This window comes from Oncorhynchus clarkii, chromosome 7 (genome assembly GCF_045791955.1).
Source record: "Oncorhynchus clarkii lewisi isolate Uvic-CL-2024 chromosome 7, UVic_Ocla_1.0, whole genome shotgun sequence".
In the NCBI taxonomy this organism is placed as follows: domain Eukaryota; kingdom Metazoa; phylum Chordata; class Actinopteri; order Salmoniformes; family Salmonidae; genus Oncorhynchus; species Oncorhynchus clarkii.
In genome coordinates, this window is record NC_092153.1 from 37308855 (window position 1) to 37334329 (window position 25475).

Here is a 25475-nt window from a genome sequence, read left to right on the forward strand (position 1 = left end):
TCAGGACCCGAAAATCTGCACAGAATGAATGAGCATCCCCCTGCTTGTGTGTTGGTTGCCGATCCCCGTGCAGAAGCCTGACACGCTCATCTTCTCGCTGAGTAATCCCCCCCCCCCCCCCCCCCCAGTTGTCTGAAGGAGACCCCCTGTGGTCTAAAGGAGACCCCTGCGGTGCACGGTAAGAGCCAGCCTTAGCTGGCAGGATGAAATCATTTTTCATTTCCCCTGAGACTTAGAGACTGATTGCTGATCCGCTCTCCCTCTGTCCCCACCCCCTTCCTGCTATGACTTCTTTGCCTCTTCTCCATCTTAACTCATCCCTTCTTCCCTCTCTCCTCAGATCCCCCAGGTGAGTTATGCCTCCACGGCACCGGAGCTGAGCGACAACACACGTTACGACTTTTTCTCGCGCGTGGTGCCCCCGGACACCTACCAGGCACAGGCCATGGTGGATATCGTCAAGGCCATGCGCTGGAACTTTGTCTCCACCGTGGCGTCCGAGGGGAACTATGGAGAGAGCGGTGTGGATGCCTTCATACATAAGTCTCGAGAGGACGGTGAGTGGGTTCTCTGTGGTTTCGTTCTGTTCATTCATCATTCCTCTTGTTATATGATCTGAAGGTGACTCAATAGAAGATGGCCCCGAGTGGTACAACTGACCTATTTCCCTGGGTTTGTCTTCTGTATGTATAAATTCCATATAAATTCCACCCAAAACAACAACTTGCACAAATACATTAACAGATCAAGGATAATACAGTAGTGTTTCTCAAAAACATTTGAATGCGTGTGAATCTAACTTCAGATATGGAATTTACACTATATACAGTTGAAGTCGGAAGTTAACATAAACGAGTTACCTAAGTGTTCCAACCACTCCACAAATTTCTTGTTAACAAACTATAGTTTTGGCAAGTCGGTTAGGACATCTACTTTGTGCATGACACAAGTCATTTTTCCAACAATTGTTTACAGACAGATTATTTAACTTATAATTCACTGTATCACAATTCCAGTGGGTCAGAAGTTCACATATACTAAGTTGACTGTGCCTTTAAACAGCTTGGAAAATTCCAGAAAATTATGTCATGGCTTTAGAAGCTTCTGATAGATGACATCATTTGAGTCAATTGGAGGTGTACCTGTGGATGTATTTCAAAGCCTACCTTCAAACTCAGTGCCTCTTTACTTGACATCATGGGAAAATCAAAATAAATCAGCCAAGAGCAATTTCCAAATGCCTGAAGGTACCACGTTCATCTGTATAAACAATAGTACACAAGTATAAACACCATGGGACCACGCAGCCGTCATACCGGTCAGGAAGTAGACGTGTTCTGTCTCTTAGAGATGAACGTACTTTGGTGCGAAAAGTGCAAATCAATCCCAGAACAATAGCAAAGGACCTTGTGAAGATGCTGGAGGAAATAGGTACAAAAGTATCTATATCCACAGTAAAACAAGTCCTATATTGACATAACCTGAAAGGGCGTCCAGCAAGAAGCCACTGCGCCAGAACCGCCATAAAAAAGCCAGACTACGGTTTGCAACTGCACGTGGGGACAAAGATCGTACTTTTTGGAGAAATGTATTCTGGTCTGATGAATCAAAAATAGGCCATAATGACCATCGTTATGTTTGGAGGTAAAAGGAGGAGGCTTGCAAGCCAAAGAACACCATCCCAACTGTGAAGCTTGGGGGTGGCAGCATCATGTTGTGAGGGTGCTTTGTTGCAGGAGGGACAGGTGCACTTCACAGAATAGATGGCATCACGAGGGAGGAAAATTATGTGGATATATTGAAGCAACATCTCAAGACATCAGTCAGGAAGTTAAAGCTTGGTCGCAAATGGGTCTTCCACATGGACAATGACCCCAAGCATACTTCCAAAGTTGTGGCAAAATGGCTTAAGGACAACAAAGTCAAGGTATTGGAGTGGCCATCACAAAGCCCTGACTTCAATCCTATAGAAGATTTGTTGGCAGAACTGAAATAGCGTGTGTGAGCAAGGAGGCCTTCAAACCTGACTCAGTTACACCAGCTCTGTCAGGAGGAATGGGCCAAAATTCATCAAACTTATTGTGGGAAGCTTGTGGAAGGCTACCTGAAATGTTTGACCCAACTTAAACAATTTAAAGGCAATGCTACCAAATACTAATTGAGTGTATGTAAACGTCTGACCCACTGGGAGTGTGATGAAAGAAATTAACTCTGAATAAATCATTCTCTCTAATATTATTCTGACATTTCACATTCTTAAAATAAAGTGTTGATCCTAACTGGCCTAAAACAGTGAATTTTTACTAAGATTAAATGTCAGGAATTGTGAAACTGAGTGTCACGTTCTGACCATCGTTCGTGTGTGTTTTCCTTGTTTTAGTGTTGGTCAGGACGTGAACTGGGTGGGCATTCTATGTTGGATGTCTTGTTTGTCTATTTCTATGTCTGGCCTGATATGGTTCTCAATCAGAGGCAGGTGTTAGTCATTGTCTCTGATTGGGAACCATATTTAGGTAGCCTGGGTTTCACTGTGTGTTTGTGGGTGATTGTCCTTAGTGTTAGTTTGCACCAGTTTAGGCTGTTTCGGTTTTCATTACGTTTATTAGTTTGCACTGTTTGTATTTAGATTCGTGTTGCTATAGTCACAATAAACATGGATCGCAATCTACACGCCGCATTTTGGTCCGACTCTCCTTCTCATCAAGAAAACCGTTACAGAATCACCCACCACAAAAGGACCAAGCAGCGTGTCAACAGGCAGGAGCAGCGCGAGGAGACGCGCAATAAGGATTTCTGGACATGGGAGGAAATCCTCGACGGGAGAGGACCCTGGGCTAAACCAGGGGAGTGTAGCCGCCCAAAGGTGCAGCAGGAGAAGAGGCAACAGGAGCAGCCCAAAGAGGAGGTATGGACATGGGAGGACGAATTAGAAGGAAGAGGACCCTGGGCTCAGCCAGGAGAATATCGCCGCCCCAAAGAAGAACTGGAGGCGGCGAAAGCTGAGAGGCGCAGATATGAGGAGGCAGCACGACGTAGCGGATGGAAGCCTGAGAGGCAGCCCCAAAAATTTCTTGGGGGGGGGCTAACAGGGAGTATGGCTACGTCAGGTAGGAGACCTGGGCAGACTCCCTGTGCTTACCGGGGGGCTAGAGAGACCGGACAGGCACCGTGTTATGCAGTGGTGCGCACTGTGTCTCCAGTGCGGGTGCATAGCCCGGTGCGGTATATTCCAGCTCCGCGTGTCGGCCGGGCTAGATTGAGCGTCGAGCCTAATGCCATGAAGCCGGCTCTACGCAGCTGGTCCCCAGTGCGTCTCCTTTGGCCGGCTTACATGGCACCAGCCTTGCGCTTGGTGTCTCCGGTTCGCCTGCATAGCCCAGTGCGGGCTATTCCACCTCGCCGCACTGGCAGGGCGACCGTGAGCATTCAACCAGGTAAGGTTGGGCAGGCTCGGTGCTCAAGAGCTCCAGTGCGCCTGCACGGTCCGGTTTTTCCAGTACCACCTCCACACCCCAGCCCTCCGGTAGCAGCTCCCCGCACCAGGCTTCCTGTGCGTGTCCTCGGCCCAGTACCACCAGTGCCAGCACCACGCATCAGGCCTACAGTGCGCCTCGCCTGTCCAGCGCTGCCAGAGCCTTCCTCCTCTCCAGCGCTGTCGGAGTCTCCCGCCTGTTTAGCGCTGTTAGAGCCTTCCTTCTCTACAGCGCTGCCGGAGTCTCCCGCCTGTTCAGAACTGCCAGTCTGCATGGAGCTGCCAGTCTGCATGGAGCTGCCAGTCTGCATAGAGCTGCCAGTCTGCAAGGAGCTGCCAGTCTGCAAGGAGCCGCCAGAGCTGCCTTTCTGCAGGATGCCGCCAAAGCTGCCAGTCTGCAAGGAGCCGCCAGAGCTGCCAGTCTGCAAGGAGCCGCCAGAGCTGCCAGTTAGCATGGAGCAGCCAGGGCCGCCAGTCAGTATGGAGCAGCCAGGGCCGCCAGTCAGCATGGAGCAGCCAGGGCCGCCAGTCAGCATGGAGCAGCCAGGGCCGCCAGTCAGCATGGAGCAGCCAGGGCCGCCAGTCAGCATGGAGCAGCCAGTCAGCATGGAGCAGCCAGAGCAGCCAGTCAGCATGGAGCAGCCAGAGCTGCCAGTCAGCATGGAGCAGCCAGTCAGCATGGAGCAGCCAGAGCTGCCAGTCATCATGGAGCAGCCAGTCAGCATGGAGCAGCCAGAGCAGCCAGTCGACCAGACTCTTCCAGATCTGCCAGTCGACCAGACTCTTCCAGATCTGCCAGTCGACCAGACTCTTCCAGATCTGCCAGTCGACCAGACTCTTCCAGATCTGCCAGTCGACCAGACTCTTCCAGATCTGCCAGTCGACCAGACTCTTCCATATCTGCCAGTCGACCAGAATCTTCCAGATCTGCCAGTCGACCAGACTCTTCCAGATCCGCCAGTCGACCAGACTCTTCCAGATCCGCCAGTCGACCAGACTCTTCCAGATCCGCCAGTCGACCAGACTCTTCCAGATCCGCCAGTCGACCAGACTCTTCCGGATCCGCCAGTCAGCCAGGATCTTCCAGAACCGCCAGCCAGCCAGGATCTGCCGGATCCAACCACCTGCCTGAGCTTCCTCTCAGTGCTGAGCTTCCTCTCAGTGCTGAGCTACCCATCAGTCCCGAGCTACCTCTGTCCCGAGCTGCCCCTCTGTCCCGAGCGGTCTTTAAGGAGGGTAACCTATCTAGGGACGCTAAGGAGGTGGACTAAAACTGTTATGGAGTGGGGTCCACGTCCAGCGCCAGAGCCGCCACCGCGGACAGATGCCCACCCACACCCTCCCCCATAGGTTTAAGTTGTGCGTCCGGAGTCCGCACCTTGGAGGGGGGGTACTGTCACGTTCTGACCATCGTTCGTGTGTGTTTTCCTTGTTTTAGTGTTGGTCAGGACGTGAACTGGGTGGGCATTCTATGTTGGATGTCTTGTTTGTCTATTTCTATGTCTGGCCTGATATGGTTCTCAATCAGAGGCAGGTGTTAGTCATTGTCTCTGATTGGGAACCATATTTAGGTAGCCTGGGTTTCACTGTGTGTTTGTGGGTGATTGTCCTTAGTGTTAGTTTGCACCAGTTTAGGCTGTTTCGGTTTTCATTACGTTTATTAGTTTGCACTGTTTGTATTTAGATTCGTGTTGCTATAGTCACAATAAACATGGATCGCAATCTACACGCCGCATTTTGGTCCGACTCTCCTTCTCATCAAGAAAACCGTTACACTGAGTTTAAATGTATTTGGCTAAGGTGTATGTAAACTTCCGACTTAAACTTCCAACTTCCGATCTGTATACACAACAGAATGTGGACACCACTTCAAATTTGTGGATTCAGCTATTTTCAGCCACATCTGTTGCGGACAGATGTATAAAATCAAGCACACAGCCATACAATCTCCATGGACAAACCTTTGGCAGTAGAATGGTCTTAATGAAGAGCTCAGTGACTTTCAACGTGACACCGGCATAGGATGCCACCTTTCCAACAAGTCAGTTCATCAAATTTCTGCCCAGATAGAGCTGCCCTGGTCAACTGTAAGTGCTGCTATTGTGAAGTGGAAACGTCTAGGAGCAACAACAGCTCAGCCGCGAAGTGGTAGGCCACACAAGCTCACAGAATGGGACCGCCAAGTTCTGAAACGCATATTCCCTAAAAATCGCCTGTCCTCGGTTGGAACACTCACTACCGAGTTCCAGATTGCATCTGGAAGCAACGTCAGCACAGTAACTGTTTGTCAAGAAAATCATGAAAAGAGTTTCAAGGCCAGGCAGCCACACACAAGCCTAAGATCACCATGCGCAATGCCAAGCGTCAGCTGGAGTGGTGCAAAGCTCGCCGCCATTGGACTCTGGAGCAGTGGAAATGCATTCTCTGGAGTCACCATCTGTTAGTCTGACGAACTAATCTGGGTTTGGCGGATGCCAGGAGAATGCTACCTGCAATGCATAGTACCAACACTAAAGTTTGGTGGAGGAGGAATAATGGTCTGGGGCTAGGCCCCTTTGTTCCAATTAAGGGAAATATTAATGCTACAGCATACAATGACATTCTAGATGATTCTGTGCTTCCAACTTTGTGGAAACAGTTTGGGGAAGGCCCTTTACTATTTCAGCATGACAAGGCCCCCGTGCACAAAGCAAGGTCCATACAGAAATGGTTTGCCCAGATCGGTGTGGAAGAACTTGACTGGCATGCACAGAGCCCTGACCTCAATCCCATCACACACCTTTGGGGTGAATTGGAACGAGCCAGGCCTAATTGCCCAACATCAGTGCCCGACCTCAGTAATGCTCTTGTGGGTGAATGGAAGCAAGTCCCCACATAAATGTTCCAACATCTAGTAGAAAGCCTTCCCAAAAGAGTGGGGGCTGTTATAGCAGCAAAGAGGGTACCAACTCCATATTAATGCCCTTGATTTTGGAATGAGATGTTCGACGATCAGGTGTCCCCATACTTTTGGTCATCATAACATTAATCCTAACTTGAGATATGCATTATGGCTCCTTTTACATTTCAATTCCCTTCTGCATTTAAATTCCCCTTAGGTGATGGAAATAGGAGTGTTTCACTGAATTCAACTCTTGATGTTTGACATGGTACGTACTGGGCCTTCAGAAAGTATTCATAACCCCTTGACTTATTCCACATTTTTTTGTTACAGCCGGAATTCAAATAGGATTAATAATAAATAAATAAATAAAAGATCAACCAATCTACACACAATATGCCATAATGATGAAGTGGAAACATGTTTTTAGAAATTGTTGCAAATCTATTGAGAATGAAATACAGAAATATCTTATTACATAAGTATTCACACCCATGAGTCAATGCATGTTAGAATCGCTTTTGGCAGAATTTCTGGGTAAGTCTTTAAGAGCTTTATACACCTGGATTGTACTATATTTGCAGATTATTCTTTAAAAAATGATTCAAGTTATGTCAAGTTGGTTGCTGGTCATTGCTAGACCTGCATTCTGCGCATTCCACAATGGCACGAAAGCCAAAACACACAGCACAGGTACTCACAAGCACCAACAGACATAGTAACAATAATGGACCCGGGCCAGTTGTAGCTGTAGCCAGTTGTAGCCAGTTGTAGCCAGTTGTAGCTGCTGAAATTGCGTTGTCGGACGGACCCGTTGTGGCAACATCGGACGACCCAGTTGCAGCTGCTGAAGATGCGGCAGCGCCGGACGGACCAGTCTCAGCGTCGTCGGACGGGCCATTCCCACTGTCTCCCTTAATCAAATCAAATCAAATTTATTTATATAGCCCTTCGTACATCAGCTGATATCTCAAAGTGCTGTACAGAAACCCAGCCTAAAACCCCAAACAGCAAGCAATGCAGGTGTAGAAGCACGGTGGCTAGGAAAAACTCCCTAGAAAGGCCAAAACCTAGGAAGAAACCTAGAGAGGAACCAGGCTATGTGGGGTGGCCCATTATTCTATCACGCTGGTATAAGTGATTCGGGAGACAAGCGCAGGAATGCTTAATAGGGTTTTTTATTAAGTCCAAATTACAGAGTGTTTTGTAAAGACACGGGGACGAAGACCAAACAAACACGTAATAAAACACAGGGTAGAAACCCAAAACAGAAGAGCGAAGAGTACCTCGCATAAATAACACAAGCGTACAATGATTAAGCCGTTACGAACTTTATACACATAGATTGCACATTATTATTATTTTTTTAAATATTAAAGTTCTGTTGATCGTTGCTAGACCACCATTTTCAAGTCTTGCCATATATTTTATAAGTCAAAACTGTAACTAGGCCACTCAGGAACATTCATTGTCGTCTTAGTAAACAACTCCAGTGTATATTTGGCCTTGTGTTTTAGGTTATTGTCCTGCTAAAACGTGAATTTGTCTCCCAGTTTATGTTGGAAAGCAGACTGAACCAGGTTTTCCTCTAGGATTTTGCCTGTGCTTAGCTCTATTCCGTTTTTTTAATTCAAAAGAAATCTGTACTCCTTGCCGATGAAAAGCATACCATGATGCAACCACCACCATGTTAAAAAATATGAAGAATGGTGCTTAGTGATGTGTTATGTTGGATTTGCCCCAAACATAACGTTTTGTATTCAGGACATAAAGTTAATTTCTTTGCCACATTTTTAGCAGTTTCACTTTAGTGCCTTATTGCAAACATGAAGCATGTTTTTAGAATATTTTTTATTCTGCACAGGCTTCCTTGTTTTCACTCTGTCATCTCCTATCACAGCCATTGAATTTCACCATTTGCCTCATGGTGAAATCCCTGAGTGTTTTCCTTCGTCTCTGGCAACTGAGTTAGGTAGGACCGTATCTGTCTAGTGAGTGGGTATATTGATACACCATCCAAAGTGTAATTAATAACTTCACAATGCTCAAAGGGATATTCAATGTCTGCTTTTTAAAATGTTCCCATCTTCTAATAGGTGCCCTTCTTTTTGCGAGACATTGGTCCCTTGTCTTTTTGGTTGAAGCTGTGTTTGAAATTTACTGCTCGACTGAGGGATCTTACAGAAAATTGTATATGTGGGGTACAGAGATGACATAGTCATTAAAAAATCATATTAAACACAATTATTGCACACAGACTTATTGCACACAGAGTCCATACAACTTACCATGTGACTTGTTAAGCAAATTCTTATTCCTGAACGTATTTAGGCTTGCCATAACAAATGGGTTGAATACTTATTGACTCAAGACATTTCAGCTTTTCATTTTTAATTAAGTTGTACAAATTATCTATAGACATGATTCCACTTTGACATTAAGGTGTATTGTGTGTAGGCCAGTGATACAAAATCTCAATTTCATCCATTTTACATTCAGGCTGTAACACAACACGTGGGAAAAAAATCAAGGGGTGTGAATACTTTCTGAAGGCAATGTATATCTTCGGCTACCAGGGGATTTGCTGAATATCAAGTGCACAATAAAACTGTCCAGAGAGATAAATCAGTTGCATCGTAGGAATGTGGCCTCAATATAGAAATTAATACTATAAGTCGGTAGTAATTGATGGTCCATTTATGGCCTCAAGTGGGTTTTGAATCATTTGTGACCACAATGAGCTCTAAAGTTGGTTTGTCATGTTTATTAGTTGAACGAGGCTAAAGGGTATTTTGAGAATCCCTTCCTTGTACTCAGAAATTCTGAGCAAGAGCACGACGCTGTCTGTTTCACTACTCTTTATAACTCCATATTTTTTTTGTTAGAGGAGCTTAGTGTGTCAAGTGCCCTGTCTCCTCCATCTTACACAACTGCCTAACAGCAGCTTCCTGTTTTCTCCTCTTCTTTTTATCAATATGTGACTGAAAAAGCACAAAGATGTTGTTTTGGTGTTAAAGTCAATCACATCAGCCTCAGTGTATGATGAACTACTCCACACCTGTAATTCCATTGGTACTAAAAACAGTGCAACTCCCATCAGATCTTTGTCTACCGTCAACACCGTCAGTCAGAGTGCTGAAAGATCTGAGAATGGTCCTGTCTCATTGGGGATTTTCAAATGAACCTTTGTTTGTTTCAAACGTATTTTTAGAGGGCAAAAATATGTCTGTTTTGAGTATCTGTTGTCAAGTCAGTCAGTGGCTTGACAACTCCGGTCAGTAGCTAGGTTTCCATCCAATTAGGACAGATTTTCATGTGAATATAAAAAAATCAACATAAAAACTATTATGCGCATTTTCCCCACCAGAGATGTGTTTCCATCTATTTGACTTGGTGCAGATACAAGTCTGTGCACGATGACATAGTACACATAAAAATACATTTTGTGGTTAAATTCCCAAGTACCGAATAAAAAATACAAGTTAAATGGGTTTTGATCGCATTTTCAACTTTACTGATGGTATTCTCACCAAAAATGGTGTGTTATATACGGTAGAGAGTGTGCCCACTCCAGTATTCGCATGTGCACTCTAGCCAACAGCGAGAAGATATTGTATCTATGCGCTGTTGGCTAAAGAGTACATGTAGCGTACATGATATTGTTTTTATTTGTCAAACGGTAGTCAAGCATCGATTATCATGTCATCAGAATAAGACCCTCAATTTCTATTGGAATGGAGCATATAGCTCATCACCTTGCACATTCACCACCTTGTGAAGTTTATCATAGTTTATTTCATCTGTAGCCTAAAAAAACTTTATGCTTTCCCGAAGAGTCATAGTGTTAGGACCACACAATATGCCATCGTGTGACTCCAAGTTTACTTCGATATGATGGTTATGATATTAATATTTGCATATAAAAGTGTGTCTGCTGACATTTCTCACATAATTAATTTTACCGAACACAAAAAGATCCCACCTTGTGTAACGTGTTTCGTTTTGTTGATATTTGGAAAGTTTACCAGGCCTGTCATTTCATTTTTCTTTATACGACATGTACTTTGCTCACATAAAAAGGTTGGCTGGAAACCTGGTTACTGTTGGAGTACATTTTTTTGTCAATATTCCAAAAATATATTTTAATATACTATTCTGTATGGATGCTTAAACAATTGAGGTATTTGCGGTGCTAGACCTAAGGGATAATGTTTGCTTTATAAATGTTGGATTATGTTTTAAATCTAGAAAAACATGCCAACTTCCTAACGAAATTAGCCCTGGAGCATTTACTAGTGCTATAAAACAATACAAAAAGAAGTTTGGAGATTATTCAAATATATAATCTAATCTTAGAATTTAACACTCAATGCCATTAAGCACAATAATTATGAAAATCAAATGCCTGTTATGGTAAAATAGCATGAGATTAGCTATAATACTGAAAGGTTATTCTCTGCTCTATGAAAAAATAATACAAATTATTGTTAGGGGGGGGGGGGGGGGTGAGGCTTGATCTAAATTTGCACCTACACCCACTTTACATTTGGTCATAGTTCTTCCCTCACAGTCGTCAAGGAATTCAGATTTAGTGGTGTGCTTATTGACAAACATTGTAATGCATTACACAATCTGTTATTATACAATGGGTGGGTTTAATCCTGGATGCTGATTTGCTTAAAACCGCATTCCAGCCGGTGTCTATTCCACAAGTTACCACCAGCTAAAGCTATGACGTTGAAATTCCTATTTATCTGTTCCATCTCACTGTGCAATCCACTGTCTCATCAGCCCAACCAGACAATTTATAAACTTGATCACCACTATAAAAAGCATCAAGACATTATCTCACATTTCTTTTAGAGTAACATTTGTTTTTCAACAGAGGAGATTTGTATAAACCTTGCTGTCTGTCTCTCCAACATTTGTAACATTGTGTCACTAGTGCATAGCGACAACACCTATCGAGGTACGACATTTTATATTGACCTTTCAACTGCTACAAGCTCTGTAAATTCTACAAGCTGCATTGTTTCCTGACCATCCATTGTAACATCTGGATATCTCTGTATGACAGTGCAGTGAATTAGAAACTGCGGGAGTTAGAATCCATAAACTAGGTTTAATTTGTGGAGAGGGAACAAGGGAGCAGGAAATCAGTAAAATATCAATTGGTGTGTCCTAACACATTAGGCATTTCAGTACACCACAACCAGGTGCTTAACCAACAGCAGATGTGATTATAAGAGTAAGGTAAATTATGCCAAAAGGTATATTATGTTATTATATTATCATATTTAGGTAATAATAAATCATAATACATTACATATGCATGTACAACGTGCTTTTCTAGAACCCAAAGTAGAGGTTTTACAATATTGCAGCAATAAGGTAATGGGTTTTATGTACTGTAGGTTCATCATGGTCCTGTGATGCTGGCATAAATGATTTGGGAGACAGGCGCAGGAATGCGTAATAGAGGCAAATATTTAGCCCAAATTACGGAGTGGCATGTAAAGGCACGGGGACGAAGACCAAACAAACACGTAACAAAACACAGGGTAGAAAACAAAAGAGCGAGGAGTACCTCGAATAAATAACACAAGCGCACAATGATTAACACACGGGACGAGACCCATAATCATCTGCGCAATCCACAATGGCACGAAAGCCACAACACACAGCACAGGTACTCACACGCACCAACGGACAATAATGGACAGCAATGGAAACCAACTGGCACACTTATAGTACTAATCAGTGGGAATAGGGGACAGGTGTGCGTAATGAAAGTTCCGGAGGTATCCGTGACAATTCCAGATGATTTTACAGTAACAATACATTTCACTATGACTAGCTGTCACACGAGAATGGTACCATTTTCAAATCAAATCCAATTTTATTTGTCACATACACGTGTTTAGCAGATGTTATTGCGGGTATAGGGAAATGATGTGCCACAGAATGCTGCAGCAGCATGCAGGGTGTGCCGCTGCATGACAGCCACATTGCAAAAAAAAAAAGAGTTCCAGACTATGTTTGGAATATTTATTTCTCGCACAGAATAGGTCGACTTTTGTACTATGGGAGACAGTAGAGTGATATAGACTAGTGCTTTGCTGTTTGTTAGGCCTACTCATCTTGTTGGTTGACGAAAAGTACATGTGGACAGTTCTTCCAATATGCACCTCGTAATTGGATAAGGACGCGTGCAGTTGCGTCCCTGAAGTGTCTGTTTTCATTTGTAGCCTGTGAGAAAGACCCGATCAAGTGACCAGAGAGCCATGTGAGTGAAAGGGCTTCTGATTGTGCAGCTCACACAGGGAGAAGGGCACAACGCAGCACTGCCAGCCGCAAAAGGCATGGATTCGTTTAGGGTGCATTACGGCCACAAAGGGGATGCCGCGGTGAAATTCGAGGCATTATCAAGAGCTTGTCAAATTGTGAATGAGACTATTGGAGTGTGTACTGTACAGCCTATGCAAAAAAAACAAAAACAAAGCAGAGCTCATGCCTTTCATCCAACTGTTTTCAAACCATCATTAGAGTCGCATCATGCAGCCTTAGAATGTATTAAAAATCAAAACATATAGCCCATTGTTTGTAGAACAACTAAAGTTACATTAAGAACTCTAAATGAAGCGTATAGGAGTACCTATTTCTTTGTCAACCGCTCAACACAGAATAGCCGCATGTGTGCACTCCCTCAAATCATTTGGAGACAATATTTATATTTTATTCAGCTTTGTTGAATTGTATTCTTCATACAATTGCCAGGACCTAACATAAGGACAACTCAGAGTATGCTATTCTGTTCTTCAGAAATAGACTACATTTTCATCATATCATGTTTCTTTAGATAATGGATTTATTGTGACGGTATAGGTTATATTACATGGATTTATTAGACTGTTAAATGGCTTGTAGGCTGTGTGTGGAAGCCGGGAGATGCTAAATGTGTTTGTTAATTACGGTCAATCACCGTGAGACTGACAGTTATTTGCTTGACAATCACCAGCTGACAACATTTTGTGACCGCCACAGCCCTACTCAGACCAGACCTTGGATCACTGCTTACACTCCCTTCTGGAATGGATACAAAGCCCTCCCCCGCTCCTCTTTCAGATCACTCTTCCATCCTGGGTCATCTCTGAGAATAACATTGAGTACACTGACTCTGTCACTGGGTTCATCAGGAAGTGCATAGAGGATGTTGCTTGAACAGTGTTGAGAGTTAGAATAGTAGAATACACAAAGTGCCATTTCAAAACGTGGTTGTGCATCAGCAGTTTTCCTCTTGTTATGTCACTCACTGAAAGTCTCTCAATTAACCCATGTCAGTTAAAATGTTTTTGATTGGTAAATTAGTCTAGTCAAGTCTAGCCAGCTATCTAAACTTGTAGTCGTCATGATACAATTACCGACCGGACACGCGGGGTATGTGCCCAGGGACCCTGACCTCTAGGGGGTCCCCATTGATTTTGATATCATATTCACATGGCATAAGTCATGGCAAAATGTGTAGAATTGCAGGAAATGTGGTGTAAAACTGTAACAAAACATTATGTGAAGCAAACTCATTTGTTTACCTTTTAATGATAAAATACTTTTCCTGCTAGCAGATCCCTTTGTACGTATTACATAATTTTTTAAATAATTTTTTAATCACAGTTCTGAGTTAATGTTTAGTGGCTAATTGTGTAGCTAATTGGCTTTGAGTTTGTAGATTGACTAAGGTGAATGAAGCTACAGCAACCAATGTGATGATGGCTTGTTTTTGCAGTTCTCCAAATAGCATTTTAGTGTTTTTAAAGTGTATAGAAATCCCCCTCCCACACACATATTTATAAATTGTTTTATCCACCCCTAAAACCGTCACAAACTTCCACAGATGCACCACTGAGAGCATTCGGTCGGGCTGCATCGTCACCTTGTACGGCAACTGCACCATCCTCAACCGCATGGCTCTTCAGAGGGAAGATCATTAAGGACCTCAGCCTCCTGGGCCACTGACTTTTCATTCTGCTACTGACGGTACAAGTGCATTAGATCTGTAACCAAGTGTTTTGGAAACAGCTTCTATCACCAGGCCATCAGACTGTTGAACAGCCATCACTAGTCGTCTCCCTGCCGGGTGCTCTGTCCTGCAACCTAGAGACTTTTTGCACACATACTCCCACACACTCACATAAAACACACACACATGCTCACACACACACACACACACCTCATACACACGCAAATTCCTGCACTCACATTTACACGCACACCATGTGTAACCACACAAACACACGTACATACGCAAACACTCACACAGCCAATGCTGCTATCCCATGTTTATAAAGACATTTAACATGGGACACTTTCTATTTCTTGAACAAAAATATAAACGCAACATGTAAGGTGTTAATCCCATGTTTCATGAGCTGAAATAAAATAACCTTGAAATTTTCCATACGCACAAAAACATTTTCTCTCAAATTTGGTGCACAAATTTGTTACATCCCTGTTAGTGATAATTTCTCCTTTGCCAAGAGAATCCATCCACCTGACAGGTGTGGAATATCAATAAGCTGATTAAACAGCATGATCATTACACAGGTGCACCTTGGGCTGGGGACAATAAAAGGCCACTCTATAATGTTCTCTTTTGTCACACAACACAATGCCACAGATGTTTCAATTTTTGATGGAGCATGCAATTTGACATGATGCCTGCAGGAATGTCCACCAGAGCGTTTGTCAGAGAATATCATGTTCATTTCTCTACCATAAGCCGCCTCTAACCTCATTTTAGAGAACTTGGCAGTACGTCCGCAGATCATGTGTAACCACGCCAGCCCAGGACATCCACATCCAGCATCTTCACCTGCGGGATCATCTGAGACCAGTCACCCGGACAGCTGATGAAACCAAGTAGTATTTCTGTCTTTAATATAGCCCTTTTGTGGGGAAAAACTAATTCTGATTGGCTGGGCCTGGCTCCCCAGTGGGTGGTCCTATGCCCATGCATCTCCCAGTCCCTGCCGCTGAAGAAAAACAAAAACACAGCATGATGCTGCCACCACCATGCTTCACTGTAGGGATTGTGCCAGGTTTCCTCCAGATATGACGCTTGGCATTCAGGCCAAAGAGTTCAATCTTGGTTTCATGAGACAAAAGAATCTTGTTTCTTATGGTCTGAGTCCTTTAGGTGCCAAATGGACAACTTCAAGCGGGCTGTCATGTGCCTTTTACTGAGGAGTGGCTTCTGTCTGGCCACTCTACCATAAAGGCCTGATTGGTGGAGTTCTGCAAAGATGGTTGTCCTTCTGGAAAGTTCTCCCATCTCCACATAGGAACTCTGGAGCTCTGTCAGAGTGACCAACGGGTTTTCGGTCACCTTCGTGACTAATGCCCTTCTCCCCCGATTGCTCAGTTTGATTGGGCAGCCAGCTCTAGGTAGAGTCTTGGTGGTTCCAAACTTCTTACATCTAAGAATGATGGAGGACACAATTTTCCTCGGGACCTTCAATGCTGCAGAAATGTTTTGGTACCCTTCACCAGATTTGTGCCTCGACACATTTCTGTCTCGGAGCTCTACGGACAATTCCTTCAACCGCATGCCTTGTTTTTTTAAATCTGACATGCACTGTCAACTGCGGGACCTTAGACGGGTGTGTGCCTTTCCAAACCATGTTCAATCAATTAAATTTACCACAGGTGGACTCTAATCAAGTTACAGAAACATCACAACTACCTTATATACTTGTGTTTAAGGTAGTTGTTGTGAAATTGTTAGATTACTTGTTAGATATTACTGCACAGTCGGAACTAGAAGCACAAGCATTTCACTACACTCGCATTAACATCTGCTAACCATGTGCATGTGACCAATAAAATGTGATTTGATTTGATGATCAATGGAAACCGGATGCACCTGAGCTCAATTTTGGTATTTCTGTTTTTTTTATTTGTAATAAATGTGCAAAAATGTTTGAAAACCTTTTGGTTCTTTGTCATTATGCGGTTTTGTGTGTAGATTGATGAGGATTTTATTTTATTTGATCCATTTTAGAATAAGGCTGTAACGTAACAAAGTCAAGGGGTCTGAATACTTTCCTAATGCAGTGTATCTACTACTGTATATTGTGTTTTTATTACACTGTTTATACACAACGCATATTTATATACTGGATTCTTGACATAGCTCACTCTGATGTAGTGTTAATTGGGTAGTTAATTGGATTCATTCTGACATTTCTTGATTTCTTGTTAGCGATTATTTCTGTAGTTGTTTGACATTTTACTGCACTGTTAGGTGCTACAGAAGTGACACAAGCATTTTGCTGCACCCGCAATAACATCCGCTTAACTGAGTACATGTGTAATAGCCATCATATGCTGATGGAGTAGAAGTTGTAGTAGGACAGGAGCAATGCTAAGAGTTATCGCTGGGGTTTGGTGCAGGGATATGGATGACAATCTGTTACTTTAGTTGCTGATTCATGTGTAGTTGGGACTTTAAGCAGACATCTCTGTTCAGATACAGTACATTTTAACATAATGATCTCATATTTTAGATACCTCTCACTCTGAACAACGTCTCGTTCTTTTCAATTAAACATTAACCTTTACAAAGGTTAGCCAGAGGTTATTCTAATACACTTCCCAGAGAGTGAGCAGAACAACCTAATCATCTGAGTCAGCTACCACAGCAGCCACCTGCTTTTACCAAAACTACTTTTACCCCTGAAGGAAGACAGAAAATGACTTTGGAGCTGAATACATTCTAAAGATAGCAGATGAGAAGTAAGTACGCATGGCAGGTAGGGGATTGTTGTCGATGTGGCCTGGGTGTACCCCCAGTAAACAGTCTGGTGAAGGATTTTTAGTGTCCCTCAGCCTCCCCTTCTTTGGCAAAGGCCAGTCTGGGTGAGCAGCTGCTCGTCACCCACACACATTGACCCTGGGGGTGGGCGTAGGAGGAAAGAGATTGAGGGACATCAAACATTCAGATATCAATAAATATTATCAGTTCAGGATCTAAGGATTCATACCCAGTTTGGATTCCTTTGATAAACCTCACGTTGCAATTTAGATGATATTTGAGAATTTATGACATGAGCTAATGTAATTCCGTTTTCACCGTCTGAGCTGAATCTGTGTGAAATGGTTTCTGGGAAACTGAAAGACATGGTTGGGTAATAACGTAAGTCTGGAAGTAACAGCAAATAGCAATAGAAAAAAGTGTGGTACACAACCTCATGAGCCCTCCATTGTGGGACCTGCAAAAATGTGTGTGTTTGCACCGTCATGTGCCTGGGGGGCAGTGAGCGTTGCTTTTGAGAGAGGGTTCTTAAATAAATGTATAAAATACTGGCAAGTTGGAACACAGGCAGGGCACAGCAGTGGTAGTAAAGTGTAGGCTATTAGGGCCAAACCTCTGGAGAGTCATCTTTGACTGCAGACATGACACCCCTCTCTGGTGCAGAGCTCTTGATTACTGTTGAACCATGCCTTAAGAGATATAATCGATCAAGTTAATGAAACACAATGTCAATAAAGGCCCTAACGAGATTTGAGCTAGCCAATAGGCTGTCTGACATCAACATGAGAAACTCTCCTAACGTAGTCACTGTGTTTGCAGAATCACTCATGTTGCACACAGGGCTGTTTCAGAACATGTTCAGACTCTAAATGGGAACAGAAATAAGCAACTGAAACTATGATGGAGGTAATTATATGATAGAGGTCAGGCTTCTCTAAGGCACAGTGAATGCCTGTGTCTTGACAGATTATATGCAAGTAGAGACAAGCCAAGTACAGAAAGCTCCAAAAGTATCGGGACAGTGACATATATTGGCTCTGTACTCCAACACTTTGTATTTTAAATGATACAATGACTAGGAGGTTAAAGTGCAGACTGTCAGCTTTAATTTGAGTGTATTTTCATCCATATCGGGTGAACCGTTTAGAAGTTACAGCATTTTTGGGACAAAGTCCTGCCATTTTAGGGTACCAAAAACATTGGGACAAATTCACTTATATGTATAGTCAAATTTTTATATGTGTAGTCAAATGTTTAGTATTTGGTCCCTTATTTCTGGCGTCAAGCGTGTGACTCTACAAACTTGTTCGATGTATTTGCTGTTTGTTTTGGTTGTGTTTCAGATTATTTTGTGCCCAAAATAAATTAACAGTAAATAATTATATTTGTGCATCTAACTTTTTCACTCATTATTCACAATTCAATCAGGATTATCTGTACAACAAAAGTGACTCTAAAATTACAAAATACATTATTTACCATTAATTTCTACTTGGCACAAAATAATCTGAAACCGAAACAAAACAACAAATGTATCCAACAAGGGTACCCAAGGAGGCAGTACAAATTGACCACAAAAGACGCTGTGAATTGCTATAGATAGGGTCATCATTAGCCAGGGCCGTGCATATACCTTTCAGATATATGGTTAGCTGGCTAGTGGCTTGTGTGGATATTTTAGTATATGGTGGCTAGCAAGAATATAAACTACCTTTGTTCCTGCCGCAGAATGAGGAAAGGATGTAGTTGGGTTGGAACGAGGGTCGTTAATGCAGGTGCTCCTCTATGTCTTTCCGCCTCTCTCTGCTGCACGTCTCAGCCAACCAGGCTGAATATTGATGATGTCAATCAAGTGTTAATCAGATGTTATGCTGCTGTGACAGTACTGTATATATTTAAACTATGTAGCTAGCTACACACAATCGCCGACCTGTGACCACATCTCAAGCCATGCATGTTTGGATACCGGGCATGTGCAATCTCTGTACAGGGCAGACTGGAGGGGGGGAAGGCAAAAACCTGGGTGTGTGAGCTCTGTACAGGGCAGACCAAAAGGCGTAAATTGACGACGTCATGACAATTTGCGGGCAATGGGTTCAGAACAACAAAACAAAACTTTAAACCCAAAATGTATAATACCAACACCCAAAAGGGTGTTTGGCGATTAGGAGGGCAAAAGGACATGCGCTTGGCACAGTTTGCCTCCTATTTGTGCACATGCCTGGCGTCAGTTAACCTAATATACGACTAGAATTGTTGGCTGGCTGTGGAAGAGATCCACAGTAAGTGGGCCCCCAATCACTCGGCTGCTTCGTCATGTGCCCAGGAATGCAGTTTCGATTCGACTTGTGGGTATTAAATTGCAATTACCAACAGGAGAGACAATCAATTTGGAGGGGAAGAAAAAGCCAAAGAGCAGAAAATGAAACATATTAGTGTTGAAAATTCAGCGACAATTGGACAATCCAAACATGGAATGGTGATACGACTCTGAACGTCCCGACCACTGGGACAATGATAATGTAAACAAGACTTGGAGTAGCGTTGTGTGCATTTGTACAATATGCATGCATGGATACGCGTGTGTGTGTGCTGGTTTTATATTTTAAAAATCCAGGCACACTTGTGTGGGTGGCTTGTAGGCAGAAGTTTTTTTTTTTTTTTAAATCTCTCCATTGCAATAAAAATGTATTAAGGAAAGGAAAGGGTTTTTGTGAAACAGAATCAGAAGATTATGGAAATTGACCAGCTCATGCAACTAATCTGGATTACAATTCCACTGTTACCAACTCATCATTAGAACACATTGATAGTGCTTTTGTAAAGGGGATCTGATATAGAGTTTACACTAATCATGTTTGAATGTCTTCATATTGTTAATTAAGCAGGACAGTTCTGATATTATTATACTGAACAAAATTTTTAAAGGAAATCATTACATTTAAATAAATTCATTAGGCCCTGATCTATGGATTTCACTGGGAATACAGATATGCACCACAGATACCTCATGCAGTGCGACATCACCTTCGCATAGAGTAGATCGGGCTGTTGATTGTGGCCTATGGAATGTTGTCCCACTCCTCTTCAATGGCTTTGCAAAGTTGCTGGTTATTGGCAGGAACTGTAACACACTGTGGTACACGGCGATCCAGAGCATACCAAGCATGCTCAATGGGTAACATGTCTGGTGATTATACAGGCCATGGAAGAACTAGGACATTTCCAGCTTCCAGGAATTATGTACAGATCTTTGCAACATGGGGCTGTGCATTATCATGCTGAAGCACGAGGTGGCGGCGGTTAAATGGCACCAGAATGGCCCTAAGGATCTCATCACGGTATCACTGTGCATTCAAATTGCCGTTGATAAGATGCAATTGTGTTTGTTGTCCGTAGCTTATGCCTTCCCATACCATAACCCCAACGCCACCATGGGGCACTTAGTTAACAACGCTGACATCAGCAAACCGCTCACCCACACCACATCATACACGGTCTGCCATCTGCCCGGTACAGTTGAAACCGGGATTCATCCATAAAAGAGCACACTTTTCCAGTGTGCCAGTGGCCATCAAAAGGTAAGCATTTGCCCATCTGAAGTCAGTTGCGAAGCCAAACTGCAGTCAGGTGAAGACCCTGGTGAGGGCGATGAGCACGCAGATGAGCTTCCCTGAGAGGGTTTCTGACAATTTATGCAAAAATTATTCAGTTGTGCAAACCCACAGTTTCATCAGCTGTCCGAGTGGCTGGACTCTGACTATCCCACAGTTGAAATAGCCGGATGTGGAGGTCCTAGGCTGGTGTGGTTACACGTGGTCTGCGGTTCTGAGGCCGGTTGGACATACTGCCAAATTCTGTAAAATGACGTTGAAGGCGGCTTATGGTAGAGAAATGAATGTAAACAAATTTGTGCACAGAATTTGAGAGAAATACAATTTGTGTACGTATGGTACATTTCTGGGATGTTTTATTTCAGCTATGAAACATGGGAGCAACACTCTATAACAACATACACTCTTCTGGGAAGGATTTCCACTAGATGTTGGAACATTGCTGTGGGGATTCGCTTCCATTTAGCCACAAGAGCATTGGTGAGGTTGGGCACTGATGTTGGGTGTTTAGCCCTGGCTCACAAACAGCGTTCCAATTTGTCCCAAATGTGTTTGAATGAGTTGAGGTCAGGGCTCTGTACAGGCCAGTCAAGTTCTTCCATACAGATCTCGACAAACCATTTCTGTATGGACCTCACTTTGTGCACAGTGGCATTGTCATGCTGAAACAGGAAAGGACCTTCCCCAAACTCTTTCCATAAAGTTGGAAGCAGAATGTCATTGTATGCTATAGCGTTAAGATTTCCCTTCACTGGAACAAAGGGGCTTAGTCCGAACCATGAAAAACAGCCCCAGACCATTATTCCCCATCCACCAAACTTTACAGTTGGCAACAATGGCGATTTTAGCATGTACATCTTGGTAGGGAAAACACCAAAAAATATTACATGATGCATGCCAGCAAAGCCACTACACAACACAACACTAAACAATACATTAATTGCACTATAACGGTGGCAAACGGCACACACAAACTGTTAGGGCCTACATATGTAGTTGTATTTGTTAGGGATACCCTGCTGCCAAGGCAGCAGCTACTCTTCCTGGTGTCCAGCAACATCGGAGGCGAGGTGGTATCCTTAGGCAGGTGTTTGAAATCAAATCTCCTTCCTTTGTTCCCATAGTCGCCCATCGATCCGAATGGTCAAGGAGAGTCAAGATCCGTCGGTAGTTCCCGGGCTGCAAGCTCATCCTTTACTTCCTCCGATACTCCGTGCAAGAACATGTCGAACAGTGCTTCCGGGTTCCAGGCACTCTCAGCTGCCAACGTGCGGAAATCCACTGATAGTCTGCCACACTGAGGGAGTCTTGCCGAAGCTGGAGTAACTTCCGGGCAGCCTCTCTCCTGGACAATGGAGCATCGAAAACTTTCTTTACCTCCGCCACGAACTCCTCCAGACTGATGCATACGGCCGACTGTTGTTCCCATACTGCCATAGCCCAGACGAGAGCCCTCCCGGACATCCACTTAATGAGGTATGCTATCTTAGAGTGGTCAGAGGAGAAGGAGGAGGGTTGCAGCTCGTTGATGAGGGAACACTGGGCGAAAAACGGCCGATAGGTGACCGACTCTCCATCGAAGGGGGATTCCCGGGGAAGTGGCGCTGCTAACAGCCAGGTTACTGAGAGGCTGGGAGGTTACCGTCGTAGGCTGCCTAACAGACAAGACGCGGAATTGCTCCAGCAATGTGTTCTACGCTCAGTCATGTTGTTCGGTCAAGGTCGGGAACCCTTCCACGAGACCACAAAGCAACTCCTCGGACCTTCCGATGGTGGCTCCTTGGGAGGAGATGGCATTGCGGAGCTGGTTAGATGGTTCCAGCGTGGGAATGAAAGCAGTGTAGACAGACGGTCACTTGGAGAGAATAACCGGGTGGTCATGCTTGAATTGACCGTCTTAGATTACAGATACAGCTACTCAACCATAGTATTGATTGTTAAGAGGTTAATCTGTCATCTTCAACCTCGTGTTGCATTTTTGGGTCACGACTAATCGTGGACCTCAACCGCAGCTCGCGGTCAACTTAGTCTGTATGTAAATTCTTAACTCACATGTTTTATACCCCAGAGTAGAAAGGGCGTGTCAGTCTTTAAGTTCTCTGGGGCGTATCTAGTTATGAGGCATCAGGAATTTTACTTTGATCCAGTTTAGACAACTAAATTCATAGTTCATCTTTACAAAAAAAATAAAATTGATCTGGACATTTTCCACTCAACGCACAGTACGCAAACATCATGTACAAATTATGAAAACTCCTCAAGTTATCGTTATAACGTCGTCATTTGTTAATTGTTTATTGTTTACTCCATGTGTAACTTTGTGTTGTTATCTGTTCACACTGCTATGCTTTATCTTGGCCAGGTCGCAGTTGTAAATGAGAACTTGTTCTCAACTAGCCTACCTGGTTAAATAAAGGTGAAATAAAATAAATAAATACAATTTTTAACTATGAATAAAATAACAAAAACAACATTCATTTTAATATTCCATCTATCGTTGTTACCACCATTTTGGGTGATGAAATATATTGTCCCAAAGTCCATTTGTTGCATGTTACTGTTCTGAGGTATTCTCCATAGGGCCCATACAAACATTCCAATCCTCCACACTGAGAGGACAAAGGATTTTGTCTGCTGCCTTAAGATTTACAATGGGCGTGAGGTGTCATAAACCCCTCCATCAATCCTCTATTCCTCTCCCCCTCTGGTAGGAGTAACAGATGTCTCTGCGGGACTATGATCCACAGTAACCTGACTCGAACAGGCCAGTCATGACAGAACAGAACGGCAAGCAGTCTCAGGTCAGGGCAGGCAGAGGTCAATAATCCAGTGTGGCGTGACAAGGTACAGAACGGCCGGCAGGCTTAGGGCAGGCAGAATGGTCAAAACCGGGAAAACTAGAAAATCGCTTTGATCGCTTGACGATCAAAACGAACTGGAAACAGACAAACAGAGAACACAGATATAAATACACTGGGGATAATGAGGAGGATGGGCGACACCTGGAGGAGAGTTGAGACAAGCACAAAGACAGGTGAAACAGATCAAGCTGCGACACTTTGGTTGCATGCTTTTTAGGGTATGTATGGGTATACGAGCTGTGTGCTAGTAGTTCTCAACAGACACATCGGTGCATTCAGCCTGTCAACACTTCTTACAAAAACAAGTAGTGATGAAGTCATGCATATTGATGAGAGATGTACATGCATATTATTAATGTTAGCTCTCCATCTACATTTTAGGGCCAGCCGTGCTGCCCTGTTCTGCGCCAATTGTAATTTTACGAGGTCCTTCTTTGTAGCACCTGACCACATGACTGAACAGTAGTCCAGGTGCTCAACTAAGGCCTGTAGGACCTGCCTTGTTGATAGTGCTGTTAAGAAGGCAGAGCACCACTTTATTATAGACAGACTTCTCCCCATCTTAGCTACTGTTGTATCAACATGTTTTGATCATGACTGTTTACAATACAGGGTTACTCCAAGCAGTTTAGTCACCTCAACTTGCTCAATTTCCACATTATTTATTACAAATTTAGTTGAGGTGTATGGTTTAGTGAAGAATTTGTCCCAAATACAATGCTTTTAGTTTACTAACTTATTCCTTGCCACCCATTCTGAAACAAACTGCAGCTCTTTGTTAAGAGTTGCAGTGATTTCACTTGCTGTAGAAACTGTCTGTTAGACAGGTATCTCTTTATCCACAATATAGCAGGGGTTGTAAAGCCATTACAAGCCATTACAAGTGTTTCCATCAGCAGACTATGATCAATAATGTCAAAATCCACACTGAAGTCAAACAAAACAGCTACCACAATCTTTTTATCATCAATTTCTCTCAGCCAATCGTCAGTCATTTGTGTAAGTGATGTGCTTGTTGAATGGCCTTCCATATGAGCATGCTGAAAGTCTGTTGACAATTTGTTTACGGTAAAATAGCATTGTATCTAGTCATTCACAATTTTTTCAAAAAGTTTACTCGAGGTTGGTAACAGACTGATTGGTCGGCTATTTGAGCCAGTAAAGACGGCTTTACTATTTTTGGGTAGCGGAATTACTTTTGCTTCCCTCCAGGCCTGAGGGCACACACTCTCTAGTAGGCTTAGATTGAAGATATGGCAAATAGGAGTGGCAATATCATCTGCTATTATCCTCAGTAATTTTCTATTCAAGTTGTCAGACCCCGGTGGCTTGTCATTTTTGATAGACAACATTTTTTTCACACAAGTTGTCCCAACAGCAGAGCTTTCTTTACAGCACCATTGAGTGAATCCTTACCACCGCTACACCTGGCTATCAGCGGAGACTTGTCTGGCAGCGAAACAGTTCATTCAGCCTTATTTACTGCCTTTGTAAAACACATAGCTGAAATGGCTGACTTGCTAAAACAAATGTGGTTTCTACTGACAATTGAGCTGTACTAAGCGCAAACCAGATTGGATGGCATATCGCTGCAGAATGGTATGGTAGCCATGCTGGTTAAGTGTGCCTAAATAAATCACTGACAGTGTCACCAGCAAAACACCCCCACACCATCACGGTGGAACTTCACGGTGGAACCATGCTTCATGGTGGAACTACACATGCAGAGATCATCCGTTCACCTGCTCGGGGTCTCACAAAGACACGGTGGTTGGAACCAAAAATCGCACATTTGGACTCATCAGACCAAAGGACAGATTTCCACCGGGCTAATGTC

At 43.5% G+C, this 25475-nt stretch overlaps 1 protein-coding gene across 1 annotated transcript in view; it reads left to right on the top strand.

The window, feature by feature from the left end:
• The window catches only part of LOC139413250 (metabotropic glutamate receptor 4-like), a 361254-nt gene that overhangs the window by 202831 nt on the left and 132948 nt on the right, over nucleotides 1–25475 (top strand). Inside the window, exon 3 of the mRNA XM_071160398.1 lies at nucleotides 341–557. Coding sequence (XP_071016499.1) covers nucleotides 341–557 — 217 coding nt within the window. The remainder of the gene's footprint in view (nucleotides 1–340; nucleotides 558–25475) is intronic.